This window comes from Sebastes umbrosus, chromosome 14 (assembly GCF_015220745.1).
Source record: "Sebastes umbrosus isolate fSebUmb1 chromosome 14, fSebUmb1.pri, whole genome shotgun sequence".
Taxonomy (NCBI): Eukaryota; Metazoa; Chordata; class Actinopteri; order Perciformes; family Sebastidae; genus Sebastes; species Sebastes umbrosus.
Genome location: NC_051282.1, coordinates 3,706,615 through 3,721,818, shown reverse-complemented (window position 1 = coordinate 3,721,818; position 15,204 = coordinate 3,706,615). Strand labels below are relative to the sequence as shown.

At 41.0% G+C, this 15,204-nt stretch overlaps 1 protein-coding gene across 3 annotated transcripts; it reads right to left on the bottom strand.

The window, feature by feature from the left end:
• Positions 1–2,242: 2,242 nt before the first annotated feature.
• On the bottom strand, positions 2,243–14,511 carry hao1 (hydroxyacid oxidase (glycolate oxidase) 1). 3 transcript variants are annotated; one of them, XM_037793095.1, is made up of 8 exons: positions 14,310–14,511; positions 6,965–7,116; positions 4,963–5,227; positions 4,658–4,830; positions 4,431–4,522; positions 3,983–4,141; positions 2,656–2,725; positions 2,243–2,534 (listed from the first exon to the last, which is right to left on the bottom strand). In XM_037793095.1, the coding sequence occupies exons 1-8, from the start codon at positions 14,444–14,446 to the stop codon at positions 2,467–2,469; spliced, it is 1,116 nt and encodes a 371-aa protein (XP_037649023.1). In that variant the 5' UTR covers positions 14,447–14,511; the 3' UTR covers positions 2,243–2,466. The 3 variants fall into 3 exon arrangements, with proteins under 3 accessions (XP_037649023.1, XP_037649025.1, XP_037649024.1); XM_037793097.1 differs by having other exon boundaries at positions 6,965–7,018; positions 14,310–14,438; XM_037793096.1 differs by lacking the exon at positions 14,310–14,511 and adding an exon at positions 12,086–12,177.
• Between the last annotated feature and the right edge of the window lie 693 nt (positions 14,512–15,204).

Sequence of the window (15,204 nt, the reverse complement as noted above, 5' to 3'; positions counted from 1 at the left end):
TCTGAATTGAACTGATTGAATTTAAGGAATTCAATTATAGTTTTTGAATATATATATTCACAAAAACTCACAGTGTACTTTTGAGAGTAAACTCTCTGTTAACTGTCAAAGCCCCTGTGATCTGTATATCAGGCTTCTGCTAATGCAGGACATATAGAGACCTCTAGTGTCTGTTTCATGTTGTTACACCCAAATGAGCCAGGAACATTATTATTTCCAGATATCCACACACACACACACACATATATATATATATATATATATATATATATACATACATATATAGGAGGACAAAGAGTCTCCCACTAATTTCACTTTCCTTCTTGTCACAAACATGTCCTGTTATTAAAACATGTTAACTCAACATAACATATCAATTAAAGTAGACATTAATTTGCATTAAAAATCAGTTTTCTTAAGTTTATTCACAATTAGGTTTTTTCTATTGTGTCTGAGTCTGCATCTCAGGAACGTGGATAGTTGTAAAATAGGGAGGATGGGTTCATAAACCCTTATCTTATCAATCTGTATCTTAATTTTGTTTTCTCCAGTTTCTGCTTGCCAGTTTCAAAATGTACAAAGAAACTTCAGTTCCTTTTATGGTTAGTTAAATATTGGATATTAATTAATGTACATTTTAATGGCAGAATTAGTTTCATTCTGATTCTCGTCATCAGTTCATAGTGTCTTACTGGTTGGACTGTTGTCACCATTCAATAAACTGAGTTTATCCAGGCCAGTGATAAATTGTGAGTCTCACCACTTAGTGACTTGCGGTCACTAACAGTTTCTGGAAGAAGTTTTAAGAATTTAGAAAATAAAGTCATCATCATTTTCACGTTTCCATATTTTTTATCATCGGGTCGTCAGGCTACACAACGGACAGCTGATGCAGTTGTGCCTCACATCATATTTAATTGGCGTCGCATTAAAATGCTGGCTCCGAGGCAAAGGATGTCTCATTTGTTAAACGCCTGTTGCCTTGACTCCTTCTCTCCTCACATCTCTTCCTCGATTCCTCGGCTCGCATCTCCCGCGGGCGGGACTAAGATACGAGGAGAAGAGCCGAGGAAAGGAATCGAGGATGTACAAACTGGGAAATGAGAAAGGCTTTTTAACTTTGTCTATCTTATAACATTACTCATCCAATTTATTTGCTTCGGTCGCCATCACACGAGCACGTCTCCTCTCCGTCACTACATACACCCGATCACACAGGTGTATCATGATCTGTCGATCAAGTTCAGCTAGAGGCGGGACTTGACCCCTCTGATCCCTCTTTACTTGGTAAAATAGAGCGCTGAAGGGGTGACATATTTTTAGAGGGCCAACCTAGAAGTTAGCATTGCCCAGGTTAAGCTTGTGTTAACCACAGACCTAATTTCATTAATCTAACCTTTGAGACGAGGGAAACGGAAGCGCTAAAATGCTCATCCCCAGGTTTTAGGACTCATTCCTACAGCACTCTATAAGGACAGTAACATTATATTTACCTCCGCCAAGGCTGAAGGCCTAGGAAGGAGGTTATCATTTCACCGGCGTTGGTTTGTTGGTTTGTTGGTTGTTTTTCCGTTAGCAGGATTACTCCAAAAGTCCGCGATGGATTTGATTGACATTTTTTGGAGGGGTGGGGTGTGGCACAATGAACAATCCAGTACATTTTGTCATCGATCCGTATCATGATCCTGCTTCGGGATTTGTTTTTATAACTCTGCTCAGCCTGTGCATTTACACCACAGGGTATAACACATGCGCAGTGTAACTGATGATGCGTTCATGACGCGTCACCCAGCCTCTTTCATGACGCGTCACCCAGCCTCTTTCCTTCTGCCAGCATAGAGAGGGACAGAGAGAGAGCGGGGGGTGGAGTTGAGTTGGACCAAAGCACACTTGGTGATTGTTGGAAAGAGTAACGACGACGGTTTAGGTGAGTTTTATTTTGTTTCTGTCCAGTTTGAATGAAGTGTTTTACGATGCTCCGCTACGTACAGCTGATCTCAACGTAAAGAAAAATACACGTGGATGATGGTGCAAGCTGAACGGAGAGGGGGGGGGGGGGTGGAGGTCTGCGCTCTCCGAGTGCCATTCTAGTATTGATACCTATTTTAACCCTTTATTGTCACAGGAACAATGGCATGGTAACCATTACCATTGGTTGAGTTCACCTCTTCACACAGTCAGCACAGCAGTGGATCACTTTTCAATACTTTGACACCAAATACATTCAATGACCACATCTTTCAAAATTCTTGAAATTAATTTTAATTCACTTACTTCAAGACATTGAGCAGTATTACACCACAGTCTTACATTAGATTTGATGATATGCTATTTTCAGTAGAACCAGTGGTAGCAACACATTTTAACAAACAAGTCTGAATACAATAATTAGTAAATGAATTTGACGAATGTCCAGTGATCAATCAAGAATGTATCGTCGTGTGATTCCAGCAGCAGATTCTTCTCTCACATCCTGGAGGTGAACTCCACTCTCCTGACCAGCGACCTGCTCACCTCAGATACAGAACGACAACCTGCACACACACACACACACACAGAATGGAGAAAAATAGTTGATAGATGGGAAATACATGCCCTGTGTGTGTATGTGTGTGTGTGTGTGTGTGTATGTGTGTGTGTGTGCGCGTGAGTTACCTGACAGGGCCATAGCCAGCCGCAGCTCCTCTTTCAGAAGTTCCAGGATCTCTGTGACTCCCTGTTCCCCCTGGACACACACACACACACGCACACACACGCACACACACACACACACATAACAAGTTGTGTGTCACATTATAGAGTGTAGTTTTGTAAATTGCATTTCAATAGTCTGAGGTTTTTAATAATAACCATATATATTTTTTTTTACATGTTAATGAGTCCAAAAACACACATACACACCGGTATACCATAACATCAGGACAGCATAGGCAGCCTGACCGGTCTGCGGCTATGCAGCCCCATACACAACAAACTGCTCCTCACTGTGTGTTCTGACACCTTTCTATCAGAACCAGCATTAACTTTTTCAGCAGTTTGAGCTCCAGTAGCTCTTCTATTGGATCGGACAACACGGGCCAGCCTTCGCTCCCCACGTGCATCAATGAGCCTCGGGTCTGACCCTGTCGCTGGTTCACTGGTTTTCCTTCCTTGGACCACTGCAGACCGGGAACATCCCACAAGAGCTGCAGTTCTGGAGATGCTCTGACCCAGTCGTCTAGCCAGCACTATTTGGCCCTTGTCAAAGTCACTCACATCCTTACGCTGGTCCATTTGTTCTGCTTCTAACACAAAGTTCAAAGTTCAAAATGTTCACTTTCTGTCTAATATATCCCCCACTGTCAGGTGCCATTGTAACGATATAGTCAATGTTATTCACTTCACCTGTCAGTGGTCTTAATGTTATGGCTGATTGGTGTGTATTCAGTGTGTAGGTGAATTTCAAAAAAAGCAAATGTAAATTAAATTTTTCAAAAATCGGAAGCGTTCAGTTTCAGTTCTGCACACACAAACAATTCAAATAGTTTGGGCTTGTGGTAGCCAGGCGGCAACCTGAAAAGTGAAGCCAATGCTGAAGTGCCTTAAACCTAACAGCCAGCAGGAGGCGACTCCTCTGGTTGCTAAAATAAGGCAGATGTGTAGAAGTCTATGAGAAAATGAGCCTACTTCTCTCTTGATTTATTACCACAGACCTTATTTCAGGCATGTAACTAAAAAAGATTAAAAAATAACTCATTGACTTCCAGACGAGGGAACCGGAAGTGCTAAAATGCTAACTCATTTTCGGGTTTAGGACTCAGTCCTGCACCACTCTATACTTTAGGGCGTGGCTACGTTGTGATTGACAGGTCGCTACCATGGCGTTGTAGCAGATTGTAGCATTTCTCTACAGATATGGCATCAGAATGATTGGAGTTAGGACTCTCAGCCCCCCCTCCTGATTAAACGCCCAATGAGACTGTAGATGAGAGTGGTGCTTCACCTGACAGGCGAGGCCCCACAGCACTGGTCGGCCGACAAAGACGGCCTTTGCTCCCAGAGCTAAGGCCTTTAGGACGTCCGTCCCTCGCCGCACTCCTCCGTCCATGTAGACATCACAGCGACCCTGCACTGCCCTCACCACCTCCTCCAACACATCGAGCTACACACACAAACACACACACACACACACTTACTTTACTTCATATTTATACCGTCACATCAAATACATTTAAAGGGTGTCTGGTGATATTCTATGTTGATCTTATAATCAACAAACCCCATGAAAAAAATTAAACCACTAACAAGTAGGGTCTCATATATCATATTCCTCTGTGCCATAGAGCTCTTGCCTCAGACATCAGACATATCAGAGAAGGATGACACTGTCTAGTACCTGGTATTTCATACAAGAACAACCCCCTGTCCCCCCCACACACACACACACAGACCGTGGCAGGAACCCCATCCAGTTGTCGAGCTCCATGATTGGACACCAGGATGCCATCAACACCATAGTTCACAGCCTGGGCAGCATCCTCACCTGACCACACACACACACACAATCACTGCTGAACAAGTTCATCTTGATCCAGACAAACAAACATATATATATATATATATATATAATCAAAAGGTGTGTGTGTGTGTGTGTGTGTGTGTGTGTGTGTGTGTGTACCATTAAGTACTCCTTTCACAATCACAGGTAGGTGTGTGTGTTTTTTTAGCCACGTGATGTCGTCCCAACAGAGAGTGGGGTCTATTGCTTTTGCAACATAAACAGCCAAACCACTGTCATTGCCATAGTTCCCCTCAGAGAAAGCCAGGGAGGCTGATGAGAAGTTAGACATGCTGGACACACACACCCACACATACACACACACACACACAGAGAGAGAGGAGAGTGAAGAGTTAGAGTCGGATACACACTGAAAATGTGGGAAGTGATTACATGTTCCTCTGCTCTTGCTGTTTGGTTCCTACCTCAGGTGTTGGGGCAGTTTAAAGCGGTTGCGCATGTCATCCAATCTCCTTCCCAGGTATGGCGTATCCACGGTAACAAAGATTGCCTTGTATCCCGCCTCTTCTGCCCGGCGAACCAACGATAGCGTGAGCTCTCGGTCTTTATAGATGTAAAGCTGCAGCCACATGACGCCGCCTAGTGAGGCTGTCATCGCTGACATCACTTCCTCTATAGTGGCAGTTGCCCAGGAGCTCAGCATCATCCCTGTCCCCACTGCTCGGCATGCTGGGTAGACACATAACATTACTGGTGTCAATGGTTTAAAAGAGGGCTAACGATAAGTTATGATCAGATTCTAGCCAGAACCTTCAAATCTTGAACATGGACTCCTCCATTGATCTAGATAACTCCAGTGATGAGCCTCAGACCTATACATCCAAGCCTGATCCGTTACCTTAGAAAAGGAATAATTTTTTTTCTTTTCTTTTTGTCATCGTCAAGTCAAACCCTTCACTTCGGTATGCAAATATTCCTGTAATTGATGTGATCCAAAAATGACCGCATGGGCCTTTAAAAAGACCATTGTATGTATTCGGTATAAGATATATAAACTGGGAAAAAAAAGTTCGGAAACTTAATTAGTTATTAGTTTAATGGTTTATTTCTCTGTTGTTACAATGCTAATGGTCATTGTACTTTACATCGTTGGAAAGCCTGTTTATTTACCTTCACAATGATGTCCAACTTGTAAGGATCATGCATTTGTGGGATGAGCAGCACAGCTGATTATGTGGGTAGCGCCCAAGAAAAATTCGCCAAAACGCTCTCTCTATCATGTTCATGATATGAAGAGAAGCACAATGTTGCTGACATCAAACAAGGATAAGTATGGATTGTAGGAAGGCGACATTCAAGTTATCTTCTATATTCTCTTCCAGTCACAGACTAGTTTACAGCCCATCCCAGGATGGAGCCTCTTTTCATTCCCCACTATTCTACATTCCTCAACCCCACAGAGGAATTCTTCTCCTCATGGAGATGGAAAGCTTCTGACCACCAGCCACATGATCAGATGTCCCTCTCGGACTAAATGAATGCTGGATGTCTGGACATATCAAAGATTGCCAGAGATGGTTCAGGCATCAAAACAATTATTTCCCAGGTGTATTACAAGAGTTTCTATGTTATACTATACTCTCATTCCTTTCTATGTTATACTATACTCTCAAGGTCCATTCTATATTATTCTAACTCTCAAGTTCCATTCTATGTTATACTATTCTCTCAAGTTCCATTCTGTTATACTATACTCTCAAGTTCCATTCTATATTATTCTAAATCTCAAGTTCCATTCTGTTATACTATACTCTCAAGTTCCATTCTATATTATTCTATACTCTCAAGTTCCTTTCTATGTTATACTAAACTCTCAAGTTCCTTTCTATGTTATACTATACTCTCAAGTTCCACTATGTTATACCATACTCTTAAGTTCCATTCTATGTTATACTATACTCTCAAGTTCCTTTTTATGTTATACTCTACTTTCAATTTCCATTCTGTTATACTATACTCTCAGGTTCCATTCTATATTATTCTAACTCTCAAGTTCCTTTCTATGTTATACTATACTCTCAAGTTCCATTTTATGCCAGACTATACTCTCAAGTTCCATTCTATGTCATACTATACTCTGAAATTTCATTCTGTTATACTCTCCAGTTTCATTCTATGTTATACTATACTCTCAAGTTCCATTCTATAGTATACTATACTCTCAAGTTCCATTTTATGTTATACTTTACTCTCAAGTTCCATTCTATAGTATACTATACTCTCAAGTTCCATTTTATGTTATACTATACTCTCAAGTTCCATTCTGTTATACTATACTCTCAAGTTCCATTCTATATTATTCTATACTCTCAAGTTCCATTTTATGTTATACTGTACTCTCAAATTCCATTCTGTATTCCGAGTGTGTGTGTGTGTGTGTGTGTGTGTGTGTGTGTGTGTGTCTACCTCTTGCTGTAGCTGTCTCTCCGTCAGGATGAGCCATCCTCTGCATTGCTGTGGCTGCAACACAGACAGGCATGCTAAGCTTCTGGCCCAGCACAGAGACGGAGAGATCCACTCTGGACACATCTCTCAACACCCGAGGGACAAGATGCCACCTGCCCATACACACAAACACACACACACACACATACACACACACACACACACACAGAGAATGAAGGTCATGTACAGCTATTTACAATAGTTAACACACATTTGTCTTTTACAAACCTCTTCAGTCAGCACAACAGAAATCAATGTGGACTAAACTGTGGATCACATTTCATTGCTTTGACACTAAATGCATTCAATGACCATGTTTCAAAATTCATGGACTGTTTTCTCACTCTGCGTGTTTACACTCCATTTTACATACTATTTTAAAAACTGTTACAAATATGCTCAAAACCTTAAATATCTAAAAAGAAATAAAAAAATGAAAATACATAAACTCCTAAATGGGACATAAGACATTGAGCACATATTAAAACATTTTTTTAATGACCTCTTAAAAGACTTGTGCCAGGTGAGGAAAGGCAGAAGTGAGGCAGAATGGTTTTGTAATTGTATGGGGACGATGTTCCTCACGGAGGTGGAAGGTTTATGACCACCATCTGGACGTGTCTGCAGAAGATTGCCAGGGATCGACCAGGCATCAAAAAGAGAACTATTACAAGAGAGGATATGAGGTGTGATGTGGATGAGAACTTGCACTGTTGTATTTCTATGTCTGTAGCTATCCTATACTAGTATCTATAATATGTATAGTTTTGTATTGCATTACAGGAATGACTTTTGTTTTTGTACAAAAAAGCCATATACTGTAAGGTAGCACTATCCATGCAATAAAGAAGTACCGTTCTTTGTGTTGTAGCGGAATATAATGATATGTTGTAATGCTATATGTTAGTGCTGTTTCAGGTCATTGTGTACTAATGAGTAACAAAGTGTTACTATGTTGGCAGCTAAATTTTGTCAGACTTCTGGAACAAGAGCTGAGATGTGTGTCAAGTGTGTTGGTTGCATTAGTTCGTTCTGGATGTGACATTAACTGTTGTACTGAGCTGCATCTTAGTAAAGAGAACTGTCTGCAAACATTTAAAAAAAGGGAATTTAGTATAGAGAAATGTGAGTTACCAAAAAACTGTAAGTTCATATCAATTGTAAATCAAAGTGTAAATGTAAATTAAAACTACTTATCAAGGTGCCTTCTCAAGTTCCTTTCTATGTTATACCATACTCTCAAGTTCCATTCTATGGTATACCACACTCTCAAGTTCCATTCTATGTTATACCACACTCTCAAGTTCCTTTCTATGTTATACCACACTCTCAAGTTCCATTCTATGTCATACCACACTCTCAAGTTCCATTCTATGTCATACCACACTCTCAAGTTCCATTCTATGTCATACCATACTCTCAAGTTCCATTCTATGTTATACCATACTCTCAAGTTCCATTCTATGTTATACCATACTCTCAAGTTCCATTCTATGTTATACCACACTCTCAAGTTCCATTCTATGTTATACCATAGTCTCAAGTTCCATTCTATATTATTCTAACTCTCAAGTTCCATTCTATGTTATACCATAGTCTCAAGTTCCATTCTATGTTATACCATAGTCTCAAGTTCCATTCTATGTCATACCACACTCTCAAGTTCCATTCTATGTCATACCATACTCTCAAGTTCCATTCTATGTTATACCATACTCTCAAGTTCCATTCTATGTCATACCATACTCTCAAGTTCCATTCTATGTTATACCATACTCTCAAGTTCCATTCTATGTCATACCACACTCTCAAGTTCCATTCTATGTTATACCATACTCTCAAGTTCCATTCTATGTTATACCACACTCTCAAGTTCCATTCTATGTTATACCATAGTCTCAAGTTCCATTCTATATTATTCTAACTCTCAAGTTCCATTCTATGTTATACCATAGTCTCAAGTTCCATTCTATGTTATACCATACTCTCAAGTTCCATTCTATGTTATACCACACTCTCAAGTTCCATTCTATGTTATACCATAGTCTCAAGTTCCATTCTATATTATTCTAACTCTCAAGTTCCATTCTATGTTATACCATAGTCTCAAGTTCCATTCTATGTTATACCACACTCTCAAGTTCCATTCTATGTTACACCACACTCTCAAGTTCCATTCTATGTTATACCATAGTCTCAAGTTCCATTCTATGTTATACCATACTCTCAAGTTCCATTCTATGTTATACCACACTCTCAAGTTCCATTCTATGTTATACCATACTCTCAAGTTCCATTCTATGTTATACCATACTCTCAAGTTCCATTCTATGTTATACCACACTCTCAAGTTCCATTCTATGTTATACCATACTCTCAAGTTCCATTCTATGTTATACCATACTCTCAAATTCCATTTTATGTTATACCATACTCTCAAGTGCCATTCTATGTTATACCATACTCGCAAGTTCCATTCTATGTTACACCACACTCTCAAGTTCCATTCTATGTTATACCACACTCTCAAGTTCCATTCTATGTTATACCATACTCTCAAGTTCCATACTATGTTATACCATACTCTCAAGTTCCATTCTATGTTATACTTTACTCTCAGGTTCCATTCTATGTTATACCATACTCTCAAGTTCCATTCTGTGTTATACCATACTCTCAAGTTCCATTCTATGTTATACCATACTCTCAAGTTCCATTCTATGTCATACCACACTCTCAAGTTCCATTCTATGTTATACCATACTCTCAAGTTCCATTCTATGTTATACCACACTCTCAAGTTCCATTCTATGTTATACCATAGTCTCAAGTTCCATTCTATATTATTCTAACTCTCAAGTTCCATTCTATGTTATACCATAGTCTCAAGTTCCATTCTATGTTATACCATACTCTCAAGTTCCATTCTATGTTATACCACACTCTCAAGTTCCATTCTATGTTATACCATAGTCTCAAGTTCCATTCTATATTATTCTAACTCTCAAGTTCCATTCTATGTTATACCATAGTCTCAAGTTCCATTCTATGTTATACCACACTCTCAAGTTCCATTCTATGTTACACCACACTCTCAAGTTCCATTCTATGTTATACCATAGTCTCAAGTTCCATTCTATGTTATACCATACTCTCAAGTTCCATTCTATGTTATACCACACTCTCAAGTTCCATTCTATGTTATACCATACTCTCAAGTTCCATTCTATGTTATACCACACTCTCAAGTTCCTTTCTATGTTATACCATACTCTCAAGTTCCATTTTATGTTATACCATACTCTCAAGTTCCATTCTATGTTATACCATACTCGCAAGTTCCATTCTATGTTACACCACACTCTCAAGTTCCATTCTATGTTATACCACACTCTCAAGTTCCATTCTATGTTATACCATACTCTCAAGTTCCATACTATGTTATACCATACTCTCAAGTTCCATTCTATGTTATACTTTACTCTCAGGTTCCATTCTATGTTATACCATACTCTCAAGTTCCATTCTATGTTATACCATACTCTCAAGTTCCATTCTATGTTATACCACACTCTCAAGTTCCATTCTATGTTATACCATACTCTCAAGTTCCATTCTATGTCATACCACAGTCTCAAGTTCCATTCTATGTTATACTTTACTCTCAAGTTCCATTCTGTTATACTGATTTTCGCACCCTCTGAGACCCAACGAACAATAGTCTTTAAGAGGCAGTAGTGCAGTGGTGTAGTGGAGGGTAAATGCAGGTATACGGGGTACACCCACCTATCAGCCAAAAAGCCATTGGATAGTATAGGATAGTATACCCACTTCCTCCCCAGTAACTTACTACCCATCTACTTAGTAGTATACCCACCTTATCACCGACCACTGCGCCACTGCTGTAGCGGGCTCAGTCTTAAAGACTGTGAAGTGAAGAAACTGGTGTCATATGAAACTAAAAAAACTTAAAGAATCCATTGGTACCAACCATGTCAGGAATGTAAATGGGTTCTATGGGTACCCACGAGTCTCCCCTTTACTGACATGCCCACTTTATGATAATCACATGCAGTTTTTTGCATGCAATATGTTATTTTTTCCTATTCTAAAATGGTGTATTTGAATATTTCTGCATACTGGGGTCCCTAAACTGCCTTGGAATTACATTAACTGGGTATCACTGTCAAGCTGAGACTCGTGTGGATCCAATGAGCCCAACTGTATTCATGTGTGATGATGTTAGTCCCCATAGTAGCCATTTCATTGTAGTCCATATTTTGAAACGTGACCTCACTGTATAAAATGACCTGTGGTGACCTCTAGGATAATCACAGCCTCATGAAACTTTACAGTCTTAAACTAGAGACCTAGAGCATTCAAAGGATGGATGTCTTTCCTAGGTAGATTGACAATAAGAGGGTTTCTGAGCAGTTTCCACAACAGAAGTGCTCGCCATCCAATCACCAAAAAGATGCAATTCTTGCAGAAATCTGCAAATGTCTTTGTGTCTTATTTTTGTAGGGATATTTTAAATCATTTTTATCAATTCTCCAGTGGTGGTTAAATGGTTAAATTTAGCACCAAATCTGTGTAACAAATGGTATCAACCCAAAAAATTGCTGCAACAACTTATGAGACATAATAGAGCATGGGGATGATCATATACTTCTATCATAATGTTCTAAACCCTTATACACTTTCACAATTAATTCTAATTCATGAGTTATTATTTGTTTCTGATTTATGACTAGAACAACTTGACATCTCAAAGTTCTGAGATGCATATCAAATTAATCTTCAGGTTCCCAGCTTTCAGATGATGTACACCACTTCTATGTGACATCTACTGTTGACCTGCTATCTACCCCTAAAGCCCCCCTGTACCCCACTAAAAAAGACAAAACTGGGTCTATATTGGCCTCTTAGGGTTAAATAAATGTCTGTTAAGTCACTATCTATTGCACAATGGTGACTGAGCCTATGGCCCACTGATGTAAGCCCCTGCATTTGCAGTATTACCAACTGCGACATTCCTGGGAATAATCTGGAAATGCTATCCAAAAACACATCTGCATTTACCGTTTATCGCCATCGGTGCCCTGCGGAGAACGAAACGGAGATCTTTGAAATTGTGACCAACTTCTCACATGAGACATTGTCATTTGGATCAACGCTGATATGTTTGCTAAACCAGTGGGAAAGGGATGATAAAACAGTCAGAGCGCACGCACGCACGCACGCACGCACGCACGCACGCACGCACGCACGCACACACACACACACACACACACACACACACACACACTGTTGTTTGGCAAGAGGTGACACCAGGTTACTGTAACTGTTAATCAAGGTTTAATCAAACATTTCATCTCACTGTGTCCTCACACTAAATACAGTTTAAATAGAGTTTGATGATTGTACAATACTGAGCAGAGCCGCTGTAATCATTAACCTGCTGGAGGCTCTTCTTCATGACCTCTGAGGCGGGGTCCTGCTCCGCTCTGCTCAGTTTACACAAGATAAAGACGCGTTAATGAAGGCCACAACAAACCCAAAGGATTATGGGTATCGTGGTCATGCCCCTTCATACCTGGTTATTTCCACATATACTAACATATCCATATAAATTTATACATAGTATTGAGTGAAGAATGTTATTTAAGAGGGTCTGCACGGTGGTGCAGTGGTCAGCACTGTCGCCTCACAGCGGATCAGAAGGTTCCCGGATCGAATCCGGCTTGGGGGTCCTTCTGTGTGGAGTTTGCATGTTCTCCCTGTGTTAGTGTGGGTTTTCTCCAGGTTCTCCGGTTTCCTCCCAAAGACATGCAGGTGAATTGTTGACTCTAAATTGCCCGTACGCGTGAATGGTTGTCTGTCTCTGTGTGTCAGCCCTGTGATAGTCTGGAGACCTATCCAGATTGTACGCCGCCTTCGCCCAATGTCAGCTGAGATCGGCTCCAGCACCCCCCCCCCCCACGAGCCTGAATAGGATAAGCGGTTACAGATAATGGATGGATGGATGTTATTTAAGGCTGTTATGGCAAAATGGACCAAACTCCTGCCAAAGCAAGCCCTCTTCCAGTATGATGTGTCTTGGTAGCATGAGAGCTGCAGGAGAAGATACATGCCAACATTGTTTTAAAACAAAAAAAACTCTCCTAGAATACCTTATTCAATATGCTATTTTATGCATTTTGTATTGAAATCTAGGCAACTGCATAAAGTTACGCACATATTGTATGAACACAAGAATAAGTACAGAGAAGTACATGCATGAGTGGGACCGCTGCCACATTAGTCAAAAGAGAACGGTGACTGACTAGTCACATTTAGAAACTAGAATGGCACTCGGAGAGCACAGACCTCCGCCAAGCTGCCCGAGTACGATTGCCCCCCCCCCCCCCCTTCTCCATTCAGCTTGCACCATCATCCACGTGTAATTTTGTTTATGTTGAGATCAGCTGTACGTAGCGGAGCATCGTAAAACACTTCATTCAAACTGGACAGAAAAAACAAAATAAACTCACCTAACCCGTCGTTTTACTCTTTCCAGCAATCACCAACTGTGCTTTGGTTGAACTCAACTGTAATTTCACCGAGTTTAATGTGAAAAAACGCCGAATCTACAGTTGCCCCCCCCTCCCTCCACCTCCCGCTCTCTCTCTGTCCCTCTGTAGGCAGAAGAAAAGATGCAGGGTGGCGCGTTATCAGTTACACTGCACATGTCCTAAAGCCTGTGGTGTTAATAAACAGGCTGGCCGGAGTTATTAAAAAAAAAATCCCGAAGCTGGATTATTATCCGGATCGCCACCAAAATCTAACGGATTGTTCATTGTGCCACACTCCACCCCTCCAAAGAATTTCATTCAAATCCATCGCAGACTTTTGGAGTAATCCTGCAAACGGACAAACAAACAAACCAACAAACAAACGCCGGTGAAAACATAACCTCCTTCCTAGGCCTTCGGCTTTGGCGGAGGTAACAAAGCCGAATACAGCAACATGATCACAGACAGACCTGCGTGTTCACGCATGTAAAAGCTGAATGACAAGAAAATAGAAGACCTGTTTGGAAATACAGGTGTTGCACGATATTCTGGATGAATTCCACAACTGTCTGTTTTCTTTGTCATGCTCCGGTATCAGGGTGCTCAAAGCTGCAGATGACCCACGATAAAGAAGTTACAGTCCTGCTCTGTGTCTGCTGTTTCTTTAGAGTCTGAGGCACAATGCTGTTTGTAGCTTTGTTGGAACTTCATGCGACAGAGCTTCTCAATGTGTGTGTGTGTGTGTGTTGTACCTGTTAAAGGCAGCGACATTGTCAGCCAGTGTGCTTTGCTCATCAGCTCCTGAGCGGTAGTAGTCGTACACAGCTTTAGGAAGAACTTTCTTGGCTTCCACCTCAAAGTCCGACACGCACACGCACTGCCCCGACATCACTGTTCACACAGGCACCGACACACTGAGGCGGCTTGCTGTCTGTCCCCCTTGGAGACGCGGCACAGGGCTGTGGTCAGCAGAGCTGCTGTAATCATTAACCTGCTGGATGCTTCATCAGCCCCTTCCTAATCAGGACTTCTGGGGAGGGTGGGGGTGAGGGTGGGGGTGAGGGTGGGGGTGGGGGGTTCTGCTCCGCCCTGCTCGTGTTATGAAGGCCAGAACAAACATAGAGGACAGTGGGCATCGTGGTGATGACTCGGAGCCACCTGGACCTTTATATAATGTGTGTGTTTGGTTACTAGATTAGGAGATAGAGCTGGCTGCCGCTGAACTTTGACTCCTCTGTGTGTGCTGCTACAATTGCTCTCGTATTCATTCATGATAACTGGAAAGAGACCATATCAGTCATGCTTTTATTCAGCACCTTTCTATGAATATATAAATATATATATATATATATATATATTAATGTTTTAAAAATGATTATTATTGGGTCATTAGTGGCCTTAAAACTAATTTGTGTTGATGCGTTATTATCGCAGCCCCACATCATATATTTTAAAATGGACTTTTTCTGCAGATCTTTAAGTAATCTTTGACTCTCTTTCTGAATGGGACCACTCAGAGTCAGCTGTGGGTGCAGCTGGCCCGTGAGATGGGCCACAACCTCGGCATGAGCCGCGACAGCACAGGCTGCTGCCAGACGGAAGGCCGAAGACGGCGGTTGCATCGTGGCTGCCTCTGCTGGGTTACGA